This window comes from Ruditapes philippinarum, unplaced genomic scaffold (assembly GCF_026571515.1).
Source record: "Ruditapes philippinarum isolate M1 unplaced genomic scaffold, ASM2657151v2 ctg1593_1_1_1_1, whole genome shotgun sequence".
Taxonomy (NCBI): Eukaryota; Metazoa; Mollusca; class Bivalvia; order Venerida; family Veneridae; genus Ruditapes; species Ruditapes philippinarum.
The window spans coordinates 214,434-237,226 of NW_026854843.1; the positions used below are offsets into that span (position 1 = coordinate 214,434).

Here is a 22,793-nt window from a genome sequence, read left to right on the forward strand (position 1 = left end):
ACATACAAACTGAAAGGATAGACACACAAACTGACAAACAGAAAGGAAAGACATACAAACTGAAAGGATAGACATACAAATTGACACATAGCAAGTGGCAGACATACAAACTGACAGAACAGAAAGGATAGACATACAAACTGACAGACAGACATACACACATACACATAAACGGAATAACAAAGACACTATCACATATATAAGAGCAGACCTATACACACAGACAAATATGTCTTATAATATATTATATGTATATTAACCTGTAATTAACAAATGGTAAATAAATGCTATATCTAAACTTACCTATCAAGGCCACCTGACATTAGTCTCTGGTAGTTACTACAAAATGACAAGCATGTAACTGTTTTGTGATGATTACATAACGTAGTGATCAATTTACCACCTGAGAGCGCATCCCAAACTTTTACTGTATTTCCACCTGAAAAACGTAAAGAAAAACATGCGACTTGTTAGCGATGGTTGTTTAGTCATGGTTGTGTTAATGCGCAATTAATATAAGTTAAACCGATCTTAAAATTTGCAATGACAATACTGTCGCTAATGATTAATTATTCTGTTGTTGATAATAGAAAGTCTGCAAAAAAAGTCTCCAAGACAAAAATAATAATGCTTGGCATGACTCTTTATCATTATCATTACCTTTCTGGAAATGAAAATTTAAAAACCCAAACAAATATGTAATAATAATGCCACAACAATATTATAGCCCTGCAAATTAAAAAAAAAATTCTCTCAGAAATCAAGCACAACTAGTGACCAGTCACCAGTATGAGAACATCGTTCACACAAAATTTAAAATCTAATCAAGCATCTTTCATTCTATTTTCTGTTTACAACATGGTCACACTTTTTACCCACTTTCTCAGGCTGTGGCTGACAGGGACCCTGACCTTGTTCAGCACAACTGGCTATTTTATAGCCTTTATCCATTGTTTCAAACAAAAGATTTTTCAATTCATTCATTAAAATTTTATGAGGGAAGTCCGGGGATAGAAGGGACTGTGCCAGCTAAAGCATGGGACCAAAAAGGTGACAACTCATAAATATTCATAAAAACATTAAATCTAATTTGCATATTATGTTTCTTATAAAATTCAATTAAGTTTGATTATGTACACTCATACAGAAGATATTAAATGAAAGTAGGTTAGATACTGAATCTATTGAACAAGTTGAATAAAATTATATTATGCGAGCCTCTGGCTAGCATTGATATTATTTTATTCACCGAGTTCAATAAATTTAGTTAAGAAGCTACATGAATATAATATTTTATTTTTTAAATGTTCAAAATAAAACTGTTTGCCGTTAAAATAAATCGTTTTTTTTTCATTGACGTGCTTATAATTTAACGCTAACATTCAGCGTATTTTTAACACAAATTTTTTAATGATGTCACATAAAATATATTCATAGCCCTGCAATACCGTTTTCATGGAGTCAGTGCAAAAGCAGCATAGGTGTGTGATAAATGAATTAATGTGATTCTTATAATAAACTAAATAAAACATCACTGGAAGGTTTAAATAAAATCATATCATCAATGTGTATACAACAATGAAAATTGGTTACAAACAAAATTTGAACTCTGCAATAAATAACATTGTCATTCACTTTTTATGTTTTTCTGTCTGTTTTTTTACACCAATTTTAACACATTTTTTTTATATTTTTCAGCTGTTGGTTGTTGGTTCACCTAACCATCTTTACTGGATAACTAACCAGCAGTTAACCAGTAATTATCAATTTTTCCACAAGTGACAAACTACTTATCCCACATCATTTCTGAATCAGCGGTGACAGATAAATGACCAGAAATTTTTTTGGCTCGCCTGTGACAAAGGATCAAACTTAGTAACCACTGTATAACAAACCCAGTGCTCTCACTATAGAGTTAGTGCTGAGGCAGATTCTTTCAGATCCATTATCATCATTATTACCATTATCCATAATACATATCATTATTATGATAATTGCTATAATACCTTATTTAAGAATTCAGGTTGTTGTTTGAATATGTTTGCATACAATAATTAGTTTCAAAATAACTGTAATGTTTACTTATTACCGCCCTTTTTGGAACCAAGTTCATTATGTTTTTGCTTCTTACTGTTACTTTCTTAACAATTAACTGGGATATAATTAAACTTTATTTCGACGTCTTACATAAATTTCTTAACAAAAACATTTTTTTGAATAACAATAAAATTTAAAATTTAATTGTCAAGAACTTTGTTGTATTAGTTAGTCATTAAAAAGTTTTTTCGTTTCCGTTTTAATGAGAAAAAATTTATTTTTATGTAAACTCTATGTATGTCACCGTTTTTTTCTCAAATATTTTTTCCTTTTGCAAATTACTTCCTTATTGAATCAACAGAAGAAAAACTAATCTTAGACGTCCATAAAGTGGCTATTATAGAGCCATTCGAGAGATAACAAGATTCGTCCACGCTATACGCGCCCGCCCTATAGCAAAAACCTAATCGAACATTAAACCGTTGCTTTAAATATTTCATACTAATAAATATTTATTACCTTCCCGTTAATAGACACCAGTGTTTTCCAGACAATATTAAAGACAGTTAAGACATTTCAGTCCTTTGGCTTAATCATTAAGAACTTTCCGGAATGAGATTAAATCTAGTAACAAGTGATTACACCGAAAGTTGATTCCCACAGAATGGGACTAATAATTAAACAGAAACTGGGCCCTTTAACAATTCACTATAACGATAAACAATTTACTCCTTGAATTGTCAGACAACATTGTTTAATTATCGAGAGAAAACACGGGCAACATACTTCGCTCTATTGCTTCCGAAGTACTAATTCCCTATGAAAAACGCTGATTAGTCTGACACCATTTCAAAATAAATCTTAATTTTGAAGCTTGAAATTTTAAAGTTTAAACATGAAAACCCGGCTGTCTTATACAATATACAATGTTTTCGCCTCATATTGCCCTAAAAACATTGTAAGGAGGTAATCTATAAGTTGTTACGTCTTACACAATCTGTTAGCTATTGTCTTCGAGCAATGAGTGCCGATTGGTTTAAACGAAAAGCGCTGTTTCAAAATATTTATAACAGTAATCCAGCGAGACTGGCTGGCTAAAAGAAGCCACATTGCAGTGTGGGTGTCGAGTCAAATAGTATAAATGGCAGATCTGAAATAGTCTCCAAACAGTACGTTAGCTTATACAATGATGCAGACAAGGTATTTGCAGGAAGAAGAATGAGAAAAAATTATTTAGGGACAGTTTTTTAAATTTTATTTACCTATTTCTTTTGATAACCTTTAATCATTCTAAATGTCTTTCATTGCAAAGAACTTTATATCAGCAAAATATAATTACTCTTTAGCAAAATTACTAAATTACTTCTACATTAATAATGTATTTTTCTGTTTCCATGTTGGATATCAGCAAAAAGTTCTAAAATGTGTATTATACTGTTTCCATTTCTGATATCAACAAAAATTCTAACATGTAATAGCAAACTTCAACGACAATGTTTTCTATTAATTGACTGTGTTCATCTCTGTTATCAGCAAAATTCTACTAAATTTTATATTTTACTGTTTCCATGTTGGATAATTCGGCAAAAATTCTACTAAAAGTATTTTACTGTTTCACAGATATCAGCAAAAGTAAATTTTGATAAAATCATTGTACTTTACAGTTTCTGTATTACAAAATCATTTACTGTTTTAGACATCCCAATGTGTATTTTACTGTTTCCATAAAGAATATTAGCAAATTAAAAAAAAAAAAAACCTCTTCATTTGGTATTTTGCTGTTTCCATAATTATAGAATATCAGCAAATTAAGAATAAAACAAGAGGGCCATGATGGCCCTGAAGTCGCTCACCTGTATATAGGCCCCTGAAGCGGGGCCAGTTTAAACCCCAGGGGTTTTATTCTAAGGTCTAGCTGGTCAAGTTATTTCTTTACACATTTAGTTAAAAACAGTGACAAACCTGGGGCGGGGCCAATTTTGACCCCAGGGCTTTTATTTGAACAATCTTTGTAGACACTTACTAGAAAATGTTTCCTGCTTAATATCTAAACTCTAGCTTTTCGGGTTTTTTCAAAGAATTTTTTAAGTTTTTGCTATATACACATATAAGGAAAATCAATTTACCCCGGGGCTGGCCCAATTTTGACCCCAGGGCTTTTATTTGAACAAACTTTGTAGACACTCACTAGAAGATGCTTCATGCTAAATATCTAAACTCTAGCTATTTGAGTTTCTTCAAAAAAGATTTTTTAAGTTTTTGTTATACACAAATAAGGAAAATGAATGTCCCCCGGGGCGGGGCCAATTTTGACCCCAGGGCTTTTTTTTTAACAAACTTGGTAGAGACTCACTAGAAGATGTTTCATGCTTAGTATCTAAACTCTAGCTATTTGTTTTTTTTCAAAGAAGATTTTTTAAGTTTTTGCTATACACATATAAGAGAAATAAATGACCCCCGGGGCGGGACCAATTTTGACCCCAGGGCTTTTATTTGAACAAACTTGGTAGACACCCATCAGAAGATGTTTCATGCTAAATATCTAAGCTCTAGCTCTATGGGTTCTTTAAAAGAAGATTTTATTAAGTTTTTACTATATGCATATAGGGAAAATCAATGACCCCCGGGGGCGGGGCCAATTTGACCCCAGGGCTTTTATTTGAACAAACTTGATAGACACTTATTAGAAGATGTTTAATGCCTAATATCTTAGCTCTAGCTCTTTGGGTTCTTTAAAAGAAGATTTTATGAGTTTTTACTATATGCATATAGGGAAAATCAATGACCCCCTGGGGCGGGGCCAATTTTGACCCTAGGGCTTTTATTTGAACAAACTTGGTAGACACCCATTAGAACATGTTTCATGCTAAATATCTTAGCTCTAGCTCTTTGGGTTCTTTAAAAGAAGATTTTATAAGTTTTTACTATATGCATATAGGGAAAATCAATGACCCCCTGGGGCGGGGCCAATTTTGACCCCAGGGCTTTTATTTGAACAAACTTGATAGACACTCACTAGAAGATGTTTCATGCCAAATATCTAAGCTCTACCTCTTTGGGTTTTTTAAAAGAAGATATTTTAAGTTTTTTCTATCGGTTGCCATGGCAACCAGAGTTCTGCATGGAATTAAATTCTTTGAACAATTTTTAAAGGTGACCACCAAAGGAACATTCCTGTGAAGTTTGGATGAAATTGGCTCAGCGGTTTATGAGGAGATGTCATTTAAAGAAAAAGTTTACGGACGACGGACTGACGGACGAAAAGCGATCACAAAAGCTCACCCTGTCACTTTGTGACAGGTGAGCTAAAAAGTTCTTCATTTGGTATTTTGCTGTTTCCTGATGATATAAAATATCAGCAAATAAAAAAAGAAATTCCTCATTTGGTATTTTGCTGTTTCCATATAGAATATCAGCAAATTAAGAAAAACTTCTTCATTTGGTATTTTGCTGTTTCATTAATTATAGAATATCAGCAAATTAAAAAAAAACTTCTTCTTTTGTATTTTGCTGTTTCCATATAGAATATCAGCAAATTTAGAAAAACTTCTTCATTTTGTGTATTTTACTGTTTCCATGTCGATTATTTCTACTAAAATATGTATTTTACCATTTGTATTCGGGATAACAGCAAATTTAAAAATCTACATTTTGTATTTGTAACATTAGCAAAAATTAGTCTTCAATGCTATTTTAATGTTCCTATGTAGAACATTTTTATCAGTTTGATTCATATGGTAAAGTTTAGCTAGATACATTACATTAACAAGATTCTTGATTATACAGGGGAATTTTTCTCAAGTTCGACTCCGTAAATGTTTATTTATTCGTAAATACTTAAACTGACAATTCTGATATCATTTTTCAGAACTGACAAGACATTTAATGAATATGACACGATGAGGAAAAACGGTCATTACCGAGTTATTACTAGAACCAGTTGACATGGCATCACTAATTCCTCGAGATCGTGGCGATATATATATATATATAATTGAGCCGCGTCATGACAAAACCAACATAATGCGTTTGCAACCAGCATGGATCCAGACCAGCCTGCGCATCGGCGCAGTCTGATCAGGATCCATGCTGTTCGCTTACAAACCCTATAACAAGTAGAGAAACTGATAGCGAACAGCATGGATCCTGATCAGACTGCGCGGACACACAGGCTGGTCTGGATTCATGCTGGTAGCAAACCCATTATGTTGGTTTTGTTGTGACGCGGCTCATATAAATATATACATATATATAAACATCTACCATTAAAAACACTCCTACCATTATCAATCATATACCAGTCTGCATCAGTTTTTGTATCAATTAGAATTTGTAATGGAAAATATTCACGCTCATCGTAGCGTACAAATAAACAGTTTTGTATAACAATATAGGCAGTAATGTTTTACATCATGTTACTCCATTAAATTGGGCTAATTGTATTTCCATGCGAGAAAACCCCCGTCACTTTCCCTCTCCTCCAGCTCGTGATTTTGGCATCCAAACATCTTCGGTTTCTATTTTCTGTGAGAAGAATAGAATGTGAGAAAATGGCTTATTATGATTAATCTTCCAATGGTCATAACATGCCTCCAAACCAGGATTGATGATCAATTTTTCTTTAATAAGCAACCAAACACTTTACTTTAACCACAGTATCAAAGGAGAGCTGCCATGACTGATGGACTGAAATGAGCTGATTTAGATTTTACTGAAATGAGCTTAATAAGGAAATAACTGAAATGAGCTCCATAAAGACTTTACTGAAATGCGCTCTGCATTAAAATATCTTAACTGAAATGCTCCCCATATAAACTTAACTGAAATGTGCTCCATACATATTTGACTGAAATGAGCTCCAAAAAGATTTATATGAAATGAGCTCCATATAGATTTAACTAAGATGAGCTATATATAGACTTAACTCTAATGAGCTCCATATAGACTAAACTGAAATGAGCTACATATTATAAACTTAAATCAAATAAGCTTGACATAGATTGAACTGAAATGAGCTCGATACAGAATTAACTGATATGAGCTATATATAGACTTAGCTCAAATGAGCTTTACATAGACTTAACTGAAATGAGCTCTTTATAGATTTAACTGAAAAGAGCTCCAAATAAGCTTCATTTTGAGTTAACTGAATTAAACTTCTAAATTTGGAATCAATGCAGATCTATATCTTCTGATGATGAGGTATAATGCTATATAAGACAAAAAAAAATTCCTGGGCAATAAAAATTGAACAAAAAACGCTTGGTTTAAATTTAAGCTCGATTGCGAAACAAGTTTTTGAAACTTATATTAATCACCTTCGAGTCAACTTTCTGGAACCAACCAGTACTGGGTGTCATATGAAGAATCATGGTCATGACCCAATTTTGGCTCGAACCCATGATCCCTGGGTTTGAGAGGCAGCCATCTGAACCACTAAGCCAACGCTTCACAAAAACACTTATACATAGATATAACCTGAAACCATGCAAACTTGCCCTAGTTTAATGAAATAACCCATATTCCACAATCAAACAATGCATATTAAATTCTGCATTCAATTCCACACAAATGGGTTGATAAATAATTTAGCTGCAGTAGAGAAAAAAAATCCTAAAAATCAAAATCAGACCAAATATTAGAACAGCTGGCTATTGTATTGCACTACATAATTGACGACAAAATCATTTATCTGAAATCATTTCAATAAAAGACATACAAATCACAGAAACCGACAAAAAAGGCCGGCAGACCAAATTGATTGAAATTGTATCAAACATTTATCTTAATTGGCCTGCAGGGATTTTAATACAATTTTGCTTCAATAGGCAAACAAGGATTTTCATTTTGAAAATCATTTTGAAAAGTTTGAACATTTTACATTACATTAGAATGTTGTCAGACAAGTGCATTAAGACCTGTATGGAAATAAGAACATAGTGGCTTCTTTGTACAGGTGGTCTTTAAAAAAAAAGTAAATTTTCCCATTTACAGATATATTATGTTAAAAATTTGATATTTGAAAATAATGATAATTGCTACACTGTCTCTTTGAAAACATTAAATCAACATGTTTTGACTTCACACAAAGTAGATATGTTATGTTTTAAACTCTACACACTATAGGAGGCCACAATATGAATATATTGTCATTAAAAAAACTGACTTTTTTTTTTTAAGTAAGGACCAATTTTACTTGACCTGTAATAAGAAATGCAGCTTCAAATACATAGTTGTGTAGATTCTTTTATTCAAATTAGACATATTCTGTATGAATTTCATAGTTTTCTGCGATAAAATTATTTAACTCAAAGATGAGCATAGTATATTCTTATACTGAAAGGAAATTAGTAATCCAATTCACCCTCTTCTTAGGGGAGTCTGTGGCCAAGTGGTTAAGGTCATTGACTTCAAACCACTTGCCCCTTACTGCTGTGGTAACCTCTGATCCCCTTTCAAAATTCCATTTTATTTAGTTCCGCCCATTGTTTACTCGTTTAGGGCACACGCATTTTATTACTTGGGGACCATACGCCGCTTTTCATGGAATGGCACGGAAGTGTCACATTGAAGGTTCCATGATAACCGCCGTATGAACACATCTGCGGATGTTTCTAAATTCAAAATTTTACTATTTCATGTTTAAATGTTGAATTCTGCTTAAGCCGGTGCTAGGGGGCGTGGACGGTAATTTGCACTTTCCAGTACCGTCCATGAACAGGCTCAATCAAACCGAGCCTGCAACATTTTCAATTTTGCCATGTTGGGCTTTCTTTAGGGATTCTGTATTTATCTATTTTATGATCACATCCGTGTTATTTGTGCCGTGTGGCGGCTGTAAAAAGTCTCCCCGTACATTTAATCAATGATGTTATATTTTCGATCCTTGAAGATCGTTCAGCACGACATTATTGTTGTGCTTGTGGTATTTTTAGTTTCAACTTTTCGGCATTTTCTCTATGGGTGGTTCCAATATTCCTACTTTAATAATGTTGAATCACCCTTAGGATATGTTGCCTGCTCTTTTTTTAATTTGTCTTTTGACGTCTTATCTGTGATACGCAGGCTTCATAACCTCTGATCCCCTTTCAAAATTCCATTTTATTTAGTTCCGCCCATTGTTTACTCGTTTAGGGCACACGCATTTTATTACTTGGGGACCATACGCCGCTTTTCATGGAATGGCACGGAAGTGTCACATTGAAGGTTCCATGATAACCGCCGTATGAACACATCTGCGGATGTTTCTAAATTCAAAATTTTACTATCTCACGTTTAAATGTTGAATTCTGCTTAAGCCGGTGCTAGGGGGCGTGGACGGTAACTTGCACTTTCCAGTACCGTCCATGAACAGGCTCAATCAAACCGAGCCTGCAACATTTTCAATTTTGCCATGTTGGGCTTTCTTTAGGGATTCTGTATTTATCTATTTTTTGAATCCTGATAGGGACTTTGGATTCTTTCATGTGAGGAAGCTTACCAGCTAGCTTACAGAATGTCGGTGGTTAAACTCAGGTGCATGTTCATGCCTAAAATAATGCACAAGAGGGCACCTGAGGTCTTCCTCCACCAGTAAAGCTGAGACTTTGCCAAATGACCTATACTGTGTCCGTGTGACGGTGTGACGTAAAACTCAATTAAACAATTCAAAAAAACACTCTCTTCTTACTGAATGGAAGTAAAAAAAACAAAAACAACAACAATGCAACAGTAAATCCATTTCATCAGCTCTACCAACAGTTAAACATTTAGTGGACCATTAGTTCACAAATACCTGACCTTTCCTGAACCGCTGACCAATTAAACACAACTGACACTTCTATAATCAACGCAATTTAATGGTAAATAAATGCCCCGAAATTCTAGTTCAAATCAGTGTGATACCAGTGTCAGAAGTCTGCTGGAGTCGGCCAATAGAATGCCATCAATTTCACAATCACTCTATAAAATGTACAGAATTTTAATGGACCTATCTCATTATCTGATAAGGGGTTGGGTTATCTACAGCTTTTAGCCAATGTTCAGTTTTTGTCATTAAAGGAACTCCACTGAGGTCCAAAAGTTTAAAAACATAAAAATTGAATTTCTTAAAAAGTTCACTTGTGGCACTTAAAAAGAAGATATGCACAAGATAATTAAGAAATATACACAGAAATGAATCAAAAATCGTATTTGAGCTATTAAGCTATATTTAAGCAAAGTGTTGCAACACTATTCAATTTTTGGTAATTTTTTTCGCAATTAGAACATTTATTCTGGAAAAACGGCGTGAGAGAATGATCTGAAATTTTGCACACAAGCTATTGGTCTAGACCTACATAAAATGGAACATTAAAATAGAAAAATTATTTCCTGTCTCGTCACGTCAAAAAAACCTAAGTGGAGTCCCTTTAATTTTTCTTAGACGATTTTAATGGTAACAAGGTATTTAAGACACTGTATGTACAATGGATGATTATAATGGTGTCCAACTGCCATTGAAAGTATGATAAATTAATATTTCTTTTGTCTTAAAGAATTCTGAAAAAAATTATAAATTCTGAAAATGGGAAAACCCTTGAGAACATCATGCTTGCTTTGATTGATAATGTACATGAAGAATGTAAATACTCTCTTAAGAACCCCTGGGACTAACCCCTCCCCCATCCCCACCCCCAAACCTTTAAATGACTTAGCAGTACTCAAACTTGAACACTCATTATAATGAAAGAAAGAACAGAAATAAAATTGATGAACACATACATGTCAATAAATTTTCATTTAAAAATTCTTTTAATTTTGAATGCAATTTTGAAAATCTGCATTTTTTATATTCTTTATTTTTGATGAACCAATAATGAATTAATTAAGTACAATGATTTTATATCAGTGTATATGATATCATTACACTTTTAACATGAACAATTGAAATGATCACTTGTAATATGAACACTTTTAATATGAATATTTGTAAAATGAACACTTGTAATATGAACACTTGAAACATGAATACTTGTAACATGAACACTTGTAACATGAACACTTGTAATGTGAATACTTGTAACATGAACACTTGTAACATGAACACTTGTAACATGAACACTTGTAACATGAACACTTGTAACATGAACACTTGTAATATGAACACTTGTAACATGAACACTTGTAACATGAACATTTGTAACATGAACACTTGTAACATGAACACTTGTAACATGAACACTTGTAACATGAACACTTTTAACATGAACACTTGTAACATGATCACTTGTAACATGAACACTTGTAACATGAACATTTGTAACATGATCACTTGAAACATGAACACTTGTAACATGAACACTTGTAACATGAACATTTGTAACATGATCACTTTAAACATGAACACTTGTAACATGAACATTTGTAACATGAACACTTGTAACATGAACACTTGTAACATGAACACTTGTAACATGAACACTTGTACCATGAACACTTGTAACATGAACACTTGTAACATGAACACTTTTAATATGAACACTTGTAACATGAACACTTGAAACATGAACATGTGTAGCATGAAAGCTTGTAATATGAACATTTGTAACATGAATTGTAATTTCATTGCACTTTTAACCCTTAGCCTTCTGGCAGAAACTGACTTTAACCATGTGGCCAGTGCAGACCAAGATCAGCCATCAGATTCTGTGCCCTCTAATCATGGTCAGAATTTTTTAATGATCTTTCTTTTCCCTTTTTTTTTTTTTTTTTGCTTTGGTATATTTCTTAGAAAAATTTTTATTGCTGGACATTAAAAAATGAGATAGGTAGGGTAAGTGGAATTACTTCATAATAATTTTATCATTTTAAGCCTCATGCACAATGTTTACAGGATACAGGATATAAAGAACTCTTTAACTTTAGTTTTCTTTGTTTAAAGTTTAAACTTGTTCGCTTTCATTTCATACACTCCTGAAAGTACTCGGCAGATTTTCATGAATTTTTTTTTTACAGTTAATAAGTACATAAATCCATAAATCATAATGTTTTACTAAAAGATTTATATCAAATTTACGAGACCTTTCAAAAAAGCTTACGTTGGCATCTATTACCAGGTAATCCCCTTACAATAACATCACTTCAATTGTTAATTATGTCAAAAAGTCCCCATTAGTTTTCAAGATTTTCTGCGATTTTTCTACGCGTTTTAACTGGCATCTATAATTTCTTAATGTAAATCTAGGAGAAGCACAATCATACTTTAATAAAAGAACGTAATGGGCGATAAAGCGAGGTAAATAGCTTTTACGTTACTCGGTTACGTTCACCTATATGTTTCGTATAAATCATAGAAAAAATTTCTTCACTCAAATTTCAATTTCAGCATCGAAATAATGGCGAACGAATTGCGTCTATTCATCTTGGACAATTAAATACATCAGTCATATGACAGCGGCACTTGGAAATTTATTGAAAAGTGATGTTCGTGGAATTTCGGGCACTTATCTATATGCATTTGAATAATTAAGCATAAGTGGCTATCTCTTATAAAAGTAAATTAAACAAGTGATGCCTTTCTAGCCGGGGATTATGCAAAAGCAAGACAATGATGAGCACAGAGTACATCTGAATATCAGGAACAGAATTTTTTTTCATTTTTTTGAAATCCCCCCCTCCAAAAAAAATGCTAGCACCAGTGCATGATTGTTGTTTTTTTTCAAGAAATTCGCAAAATTTCTGTTGTACTTACCATTTACTAAACTTGTAATAATATATGTAATGGAAAACAGTGCTTTTGATTTGTGAAGAATTTTATCCCAGCTATACTTGATACTATAGTCAATAGTGAACTGTTAAAAGGATAAAGGTATCAAAATGCATATTTATTTGTTAGCCGCATAAAATAATCAAGCTACACTGGGTTGCTATTATCACAGAAAAGAAAAGGCATATATCTTAACAGGACTCAACTTTAAAATCCAGGTGTTTAGATACTAACACCTGAACGATAGTGAGCCAACTCTATACAAATTATTGCTAGTAATTATTCCATATTTCAATATATTATTTTCACACATTGAAATAATCAAAAGTACTCAATCAGTGCCACCACTGCCTTTAACTAGATATAATTTATTACCCCTCATCCCCATTGTTTTAGAGGTAAAACTGCAAGACTAATAACGGCACAGGCTTAGCGCTAATGTCCCGATCAGATCTAAAAAGTTCCGTACAACAAAACACGATGATCATCTATCTCACGCTAACTTCTTAATAAACAATACAGGCGCGCGCAAAACAATAGGTATACGAGAAATATGTTTCCACGAGAGTGAATATATGATGTCTTTAAACCTCGTGAAATCTGTAATATGAATCAAAAGGTTAATGAATTAGAACCGATATAGAATGATCGTACTCTTGGCAGGGAATATATAATAACCATATCGCACCCCTGCCAACTCTTTGTGAAAATGCATATACCATGAAAATCTATTTTACACCATCTAATGATCCCGATTTGATGCCATCTGAGAGCTATATTTATGTATTCAGGGGCAATTTTCTATGATTATTAATGACTTTCGGCACAAACCCAAACGCCAAGATCAACAATTTCCAATATGGAATCACGTTTATTTCAAATTCGTGATGAGTAAAACAGACTGATTCTTGAGTGATAGAAGGATATAAAGAGACGGTAAATGTTTTATATTCCTATCACTTTTGATGCCGTGAGATGTGAAGTATGGGTCATAAGAAATCTTAAGGGCAAAATGGTGAAACAGTCATGCTCAGTTAACTTCCTGTCGCCAGGAATTGTGGGTCTCAGTCTGGTTTCCACTATTTCCTGTGACTGGTTCTCAGGATGTCTATTTCATTAAGCCATTTAATTCTCATTATCACCGGACATCAATAATCATTTAATTATTTCCCCCCTTTCGACTTTATTTATTGTTGATTTTTCTCTGTCACAGCCCTACCAAATTTTGTCACAAGAATTGTTCTTGATATAAAAAAAATAAAATCTTTGATAAAAAGTTAAAAATCTTAAAGTCAGCATTGTACATTGCACCTTTTATCAGCATATCAAATCAGACTTAAATTTTTTTTTTTTTTAAATATTTAATTAAAATTTTCAGAAAATTTTTAAGTCATAAACTATTTTTGCTGAATTCTTAATGTAAGTAATCAAGTATTTTATTACAATTTTAAGATCAACTTTTTTGTTAAAGTTTTAAAAAAACGTTTCTTTGAACTTTTCAAAACCCTTTTTAAATATCATGAACTATTTACATTATTTTACAAGACAAAAAATGCCAACAAATCATATTTTAAAAAAAAAAGTGTTTTTTTTTTTTTTTTTAAATATTTTTATTTTTTATTGTCAAGCTTTTGAGTGACAGACTGTGCAATATGACATTTATCTAATTTCACAAAATCAATTCAGACCATTGTTGTCAACTTTGTGTTCTATTAATTTTCCTATTTTTCAATTTTAGCTAATCTCTTTCAATCAAACATTGAAACTTTTATGACATGGTTCAAGCATGATGATGCAACATCAGTTAAAGGCCGAACATTTTATCAATGCGTAAAATAACTTTCTTAACATTCCCAATCCTCTACTTATACAAGATTCACCAAAGGTACTATATATATATTATTAACGCGTGTTATAATATAAAATACCCTACCCATCCTGTGACTACCATATATCTACGTTAAAAAGCTATTTTCTATCAAGATCTATCATGCGCACAGAATGGGTTTCCTTTCCAAGTTGAACTTATAAACGTATCGCAAATAATGGATGAATTATCAATCACCGATTTCCAATAAAAGCTAAATAAAACCCTATTTAAACCGTGATATATCTCACTATTAAGTGAAGTATGAATACCCAGACTCTCAACTCAATTAAGGAAACCATGCGCAATTTCTCCATATCAATATAATATTCCTGTAATATCCAAATCGTTTTGTTTTATTCATGAAAAATTAACAAGTGTTTAGTGTATTTGAAAAATGTCTTAATGAGAAGTCCCACATGAATCATAATGATCTGACATATACTGACTGAATGACTTCGCTAAACAAATCAAACGGAAAAATAACGTAACTATATTTATTAAAATAGCAAGTTACGGCACTGTCATAATTTCCGAGAAATGTTCCAACGTTTAAATGTTATTTGTTATACAACACAATTTTTTAGATACATGTAGATTCTACATGCTGGGCAAGAAATGTTACTGGGCAGACATTTATTACACCAGTGCATAAGTACTAACATTGGTTGTTTTAATTTTTTTTTTGAAAAGAAAAAAAAAGTACATAGATAATAATAATAATAATAATAATAATAATAATAATAATAATAATAATAATAGACAAAAGAAGAGAAAACAACGGTCATTTTCTTTACATTAATTATTTCACACAGTAACGATGGACGTAATTTTAACATTAAAATGTCTTCAACTAGAATTTCACAACAAAAAGAAAAAAAGGTACAACTGTAACAAAAATTAAAAAATTTGTTCATTTGGTGACCTAATTAAGTCATTGACGCCTTAATACATCGAACTCTTGATTTCAAATACATTTTGTTGTAAATGAAATAATTAAAATTTAAAAAAAAAATATATCATAAAATATTTCCGAGTGGGATATATTTTATATTTCATCGTTCACTGTTAATGTTAACAGTCATCCAATAATCATAAAACAAAGGAATATAAAAAAATCGGCAACTTTCTCCAGTATGACATTTAAGATTGCTTTACAGAAATTGCAACAATAAAATATACCGGGCGAGGAAAAAAAAAGTTAATGAATCTTTATGCTCGGAGACATAATAATATTTTTCTTGTTGATAAATCTTCGCTAAGCTTCTAACGTACAGTCTCATCCATCTTGTATGAATTATTATACACATGTTTCTACAATTTCTAATAAAATCGTTGCCAGTCGAGCGTGAAATTAGTGGGAGCGAAATTTTTCACAATTTTCTTGATGAATTTTGGTAAATTGTAAATTACCCGCCACCGATTTTACTGATTTCTGCCCCTGTGATGGATGACTGACATGAGATATGTTCAACATGTTTTTCTTGAAGTAAAAAAAATAAAAATAAAATAAACGACATTCTGGCATTTATAGACAATCAAAGATCATTTTGTAAATCACATCGAGGGGGGGGGGGGGGGGCTTGTTGGAATTTCACAATAGATGTTTGTCAATGCCAATTGCTCTTTAAACATTTCTAAATAAATCTTTTGCTGTATCAGATAAGGAAATTCCAACTAAAAGGACAATAAAATAAACTGGCCAAACTTTTCCGAAAAAAAAAAAAAAAAAAATCAAACATTTTTATGCATAAAAATTTGGCATACTTTTCAAATGATGATGTTTAAATGTGATAATTTAACAATAATTTGATCAACAGTACTAGATAGATAATAACGGGGTCACAAAAGAGTTTCATACCCACAACCACCTAGAACCAAAACTGATAAGCTTCTGCCACAAGTATAGAGCAAGGTGAACATGTAGCTAACAAGCAGTCTGACCAAGCTCTATACTTAGCTGGTAGGCTTACTTTAAATTTTCGTCTTGATATCCCTTGAATTGATGATAGACAGTTCAAAAAAGAAGGATTTGGACAAGTCTATTTTAGAAATTTAGTAGATAAGGAGGGATAATAAACCAGCTTTCAAAATGAATATCAAAATAGTAAAAAAAAAAAAATTAAAAATAAATTTTGCTTAATTACACAAGGCATCTAAACATATTAAAGATCATTTACAAAATGGATACTTTACACAGAGCGGTTGCATTCATCAGGAAGTTTTCTCTCTACACAAAACAGAGAAAATCAAACCAAACCCCTGTGACTCTTATACTTCAAAACATAATATAATATTTAAAGACACCCCTGTGAATACAAAATTAAATGAAAAGTGATGAGTATTTGGCATTTCGATGTTTTTACCAAAAAATCATTACTCTTATTGTTTACAGCTACGATGTATTTAACACAGGTTTATAGGCGACCCTTATCCTGCGCCAGGTATTCATACTCACACAAAAAAAACACAACACTTAATTACCACGGCACAATAACACTTAATTACAAACCAATAACACGAAAGTCATTTTTCGGATAGAAATATTTCTGCATTTATAAGACAGAGGTTGGACTATAAATCAGACAGAAATGTTCCGAGGGAAAAGAAAGAATAGATTCCCATAGTGCAATTAACATAAGTTTTATCTCTTCTACACTACCGTATACTGTCAGTCAGAATTAATAGTTAAATTAGCGGAAGATTTTCCGAACAAAGCCTACCAGTCTATAGTCTCGCTAAATTGTTATTCTAGAAATATATTTCAGTTGTTAATGGTCCTAGTCGTAGGTTGTACGTGTTGTTTGATAAAAACGCTTGTTGACTTATAAAGTCAGAAGATCGCTACTTGATTGATAAACTGTTGACGTCGGCTAATTTGTGATATTTCAATACGAATATTTACCCACAACTAACATAACAAAAAGAATTGATTTCATCACATAATAAATAATACAGATGGTTTGGGAAATTAGTTAATCTCTACCCCCAAGTTTCAACCCCCCCCCCAAAAAAATATATATATCTTAGTCTTTGATATACTCTTTAGATATAAGTTATTTGTTCTTTTTTTTACAGAAGTTTTAATTTTTTTTTCATATTACTTATTATATTTCTTTTATTAAATCAACTACTTTTAGACTCTATATATGTAAGTAAACTGTTCTATTTTCAGCAATTTGAACTTTATTTTATTTTTAAATTTTTTTTTTTTTTACATTATTATTTTTTTATTTATACGTTAACAGTTGTATGAAAATAAATATAATTTTATATTCAAGACATGAAAATTCTCATAAGGTATAAGACCCCCAAATGGAAATTTCATTATTATTGTTTTACGAAGATAAAGAAAGAAAACTTAAACTAGCAGTGAGAATTCTCTTAAACTTTGTATAAAACAAATCAAGATTGAAACAAATTTATGAACACAAATTTGGGGGGTCATCAATCTACTTTCCTAGTTATCTGCGCTAGGCTTGCAAATAAGTAAAAAATAACTAAAATTTCCAATATTGGCCTAACACCAGGACAGGGACATCTATGAAAACTTGAATGATCAAGACTTTACACAATCTTTGAACCTTTTCAGCAACAATGACTTATCTTAGACTAGCCTAGCATGTCAAAAGTACCGAGATTCGGACCAGCCAGTGACATTGGTAAAGTCATTGTAGTCACTGCACTCAGAGAGTTAACCTGGTAGTTTGGTTCGGTATAAAGTCACATTGGCACTGTCAAGGTCATATGGCGACTTTCCAGCTTGTATTAGTTGAGGGAGACCTCAGGTGCCCCTCTATGTGCATTATTTCAGGCAAGATCCGGCACCCGAGTAGAACCACCTATATTTCATTAGGTAGCTGGACAGCTTCCTCACATGAAATTATCTATCCAGCCTAGCAGGATTCAAACCCACGGCTATGAGTGGCAAGTGTTACCAGATAGAGTAAACTGATCAGACCGTAACGTAACAATGCACTGAGGTGCAGCATCATTCTGAATATTTGTATGAAATATTTGTATGAAACATTCCCAGATTACAAATTAAATTAAAACAGGATTCCTACATATGAATGAAAGGAAGGTGCTCACCCCCCCCCCCCACGCTCTCTTATGAACCGAAATGCTTGAAATCTCTCCGGTGCAAATCCAGCCGATAGAAATTGGTATAATCTAATTGTATGTATTTATTATTTTAACATATCAGTCGCCCCTCTACAAATCAACATCTTCAATTAGTGTTACTAAATCTTGCCAAAAATTAACTAGATGGAATGCCGTAAACTCACGGGAAATGACAAAATAAACGACAATAAACATAATCAGAAGTGTCACACGCTGAAATATAAAGTATCAGTAGAGTTATCTCATTTAATATAGAATGCAAAATGTCAATAATTATTAATACTCGGGTACAAACACTACGGTACCGCTACCTGAGTAAAAAATCTCGCATCTTTTATACTATTAACAGTGCCGAGTAAAAAATCTCACATCTTTTATACTATTAACAGTGCCGTGTAGGAGACCGGCATTAAATCAGGGGATCTCGCTGTTTGATAATGATCACATCCGACATGACGACCATACTATAACATAATAAAACACGATAAATTTCGTACTAACTGCTTTCATCTCCGCATATACAAATGTACCTACTTTCTAGCCAATTTACAAAAACTGGATAATTTTATCTTCTATTTAGGCACTATAAATAGTTGTTTACATTATATATTTTTGAGATAAGAACATGCAAAACAGAGTTTTGTCTACATACCAAATAAATTAATAAATTGACTATGATGTCTAGATTGTTCTCTTTATTATACTTCATACCTTTAACATTTCTAAAATGAACTTGCCCAGCTTTCATTCATGAAACTCTCCATTATCTATTTTTGAGAATATCAATATAAAAATTTAGCCAACACTGTAAAGCCTGGACAGTGCTGGACAGACGGACATGGAGGCTGGCCTGGCTCTACACTTGTTTAGCCACAGCAGAGGCTTACCACTTTCCTTGCGGGGTAAATAATAATACTTACACTGCCGGAATTTGTGTAACCATAAATTATTACCTTTGAGCAGTAACGGGTTAAGTCCTTCTAAATTTAATAGAAGTTAACCAGTTATTGCACTAAAGTGATCAAATAGACTAGCCCTGCTTTCAATTTGGGATAGTCTATTGTAAGTTTAAGGGTTCTTCGTTTCAAAACTGTGCAGCAGACGGTAAAAATGAGAATGGTCAAACTGCAGTGTCATGCAGTATGGGCTGGCACTTAACTTGCTGCATATGCATTGTCATTTTAATCGCATTTTGAACACAACAGATCAATCATATTCTAAAACAACAAACTTAAGAAAAATCTTAATATTAAATTTATGGGAACCCATCACAAAGATTACAAATTTACCCCCCAAAAGTTTACAGTCAAGCTTACCTGCAGAGAAGAAGAGACCCCCGGTTGGAAACATTAGAACACTCTCTACCGGAGAACCATGGTTGACACTCATTACACATTCGCCAATACGAGTGTCAAACAACTTTACTGTGTGGTCATAAGATCCTGAAAAGGTAAAAAAAATTATCAAAACATTGTTCTTAATTATTTGATACCATACAGTTTACAGTTAAAACAATAATTAACCTCACTAAGCTAAATATCATAAATGAACTTATCTATCTTCTAATCTGGACCAAACAGTTTTTAGTGAAAAATTTCAAAATATTTACAGACCGAATACTTATCAGTGCAGACCATGATTGGACAGTATGAATGTGCCAGCTGACTCAGGTATGCACTGCCCACATGGGTATATCCAGTTGCCACAGCAGGCTTAGATTCTAATTCATAACAGAAAATCCAAACCTTCAGATGTTTGTTTGTTTAATTGGGTTTTATGTCTAACTGTCACAGTATAGGTCATATGGCAACATTCCAGCTTAAATGGTGGGGGAAGACCTCAGGTGCCCTTCCATGCATTATTTCAGGCACAAACGGGCACCTGAGTAGAACTACCGAAGTTCCGTAAGCTAGCTGAATAGCTTCCTCACATGAAAGAATCTAATGTCCCTGTCGGGATTCGAACCAACAGCCGTGAGGGGCAAGTAGTTTGAGGTCAACAACCTTAACCACTCGGCCACTGATGCCCAAACCCTCAGATATACACAGTCAAATTGACATCAACTTAGAATTGGCTTTAACCAAATCTTATATCCCATACCCTATTTCTTCATTACATTCAAACAAAAAGAGATATCTTGGCCACTTTGAGTCACATTTCAAACAAAGAGATTTCAGGTTCATTTTCTTCATAACATTCAAAAATGGCAAATTTCAGGTCCATTCTACTCAATAAAACATTTAAACAAAGGCAAATTCCACAGAGTTCATTTTCTTTAAAACATTAAAACAGATGGGAAATTTCAGGTCAATTTTTCCCCATACTTTATGTTCTACTTATAAAACCTCATTTTTATGTAATAAAAAGAGGGAAAATGTCAGTTATAAATCTACTTCATAATACTTCACTGTAATTTCAGATTGTTTTCTTCCATACAGGAAATACTTCACTAGCATCCACTTAACTCATTAATAGTTCTTTAAAGTCAAATGCCAGCGAATTATGATACGTTTTAACAGATGAAGATATTATTTAATATCTGTTTAACAAGGCCCTTCCTCCTTTTATAATTTTTTTTTCTCAGCAATTATTAAAGAATATGCCATTAGATTTCTTAATCTCTGCTATAACGGCGGCCTATAATTAAATTTAATTGCCAAAAAATTTCTGCGATCTTGAAATGCCGTTCAAAAGGAAAAAGAAAAATAATCGGAACTTGCCAGATGTGTGAGTGATGATGTTACACTGTCCGCCTGCTAAGCTCAAGAGGGACGGTAATGGATTTGCAACCCCGGGGTCCCTGGTTCGATCCTTGAGCAAGATTTAATTTATCAGTGACAATAATTGAGCTCAGATTTCCAGATTTTTAACCACCTAGGAAGACCTGAACTGGCCCTCCATGCATTATTTCAGATACAAGCTACCCTTGCCTAGAACCAACGACCTTTCTTAAGCCAGTAGAACAACTCCCTTACATGAACAAATACAAAGTCCCAGATGGAATTCGAACTCACAGTCGTTAGGGGACAAGTGATTTAAAGTCAGCAACCTTAACCACTCAGTTGCTGACAGGTTGCAATAGCCTTGGAGCTCCAGTCCTTTTCTAATCTGGGTTTTAACCATTCATCATTTCTTGGAAAAAATAAAAAAAATTGACTCTAATAAGCAAACAGCGCAACACACAACTGAGGTCGCAATAGCATCACAGCTTCAGAAGAATACTTATCAGTATTAAACAACTCATCGTTTATAGAGAAGGTTTCAAAATATGGACTAATTAGTGGACAGTTCAAACAAAATCAGATTGCATGGATGTACATCGCTGGCCGAGCTCAGTCTGCACTGGTCACATGGGTAGAATTTGTTAATGCCAGCCTGCTAAGGGTTAATATTAGTTGAAGTTTACGGAATAAATAGAAACTCACCTGTCAACACTATATCATTACTAGATTGGCTTGCGACTCCGCATCTTACGTAATCCTGAAAAAATACAATAAAATTGTTTGACTCATCTGTGACAGGGTTTCCTCTGCTTAAATTTTCTTTGGCTATGAAAAATACAGGTTTTGTAACATAATTTATGCTAATAAAATTTCCTGTAATATTTTGTAAGAAACCACAAAATCACTCTGATTTGGCTACGAGAAATTTTCAACCAAGATAAATTTAACTTTTTCATGTAATTTTGTTTTCGGTGCTTTCTAGGGAACACCCCTTTTTCCAAATTGGAATCAAGCTATATTTATATACATAATGAAATATATTTGTTCTTTAGCATTATTATACAGAAAGGAAAACAACAACATAAATTGCCTTCCAATAAACTAATTTCCATAGAAAACAAAATCGTGCAAAATTAAAACATCCTATATCATTTTACCTTCATCATGTCGTCACCTTAAAGCAAAAACGGGCTAACTTCTTATATTAATAAACATGAGTTAGCCTGTTACTGCACTACAGTGACAATACAGCAACAAAATGTTTATTAATTTTTCTTTTAACGATTCTGGCCACTGACCAGCGATCCACTCACCT

The 22,793-nt window shown here is 32.8% G+C and overlaps 1 protein-coding gene across 1 annotated transcript in view; it reads right to left on the reverse strand.

Moving 5' to 3' along the window:
- Positions 1-22,793, reverse strand: part of LOC132741261 (U3 small nucleolar RNA-associated protein 15 homolog) — a 68,492-nt gene that overhangs the window by 16,767 nt on the left and 28,932 nt on the right. The window contains 3 exon segments of the mRNA XM_060729392.1: positions 304-439; positions 20,072-20,197; positions 22,181-22,235. Coding sequence (XP_060585375.1) covers positions 304-439; positions 20,072-20,197; positions 22,181-22,235 — 317 coding nt within the window.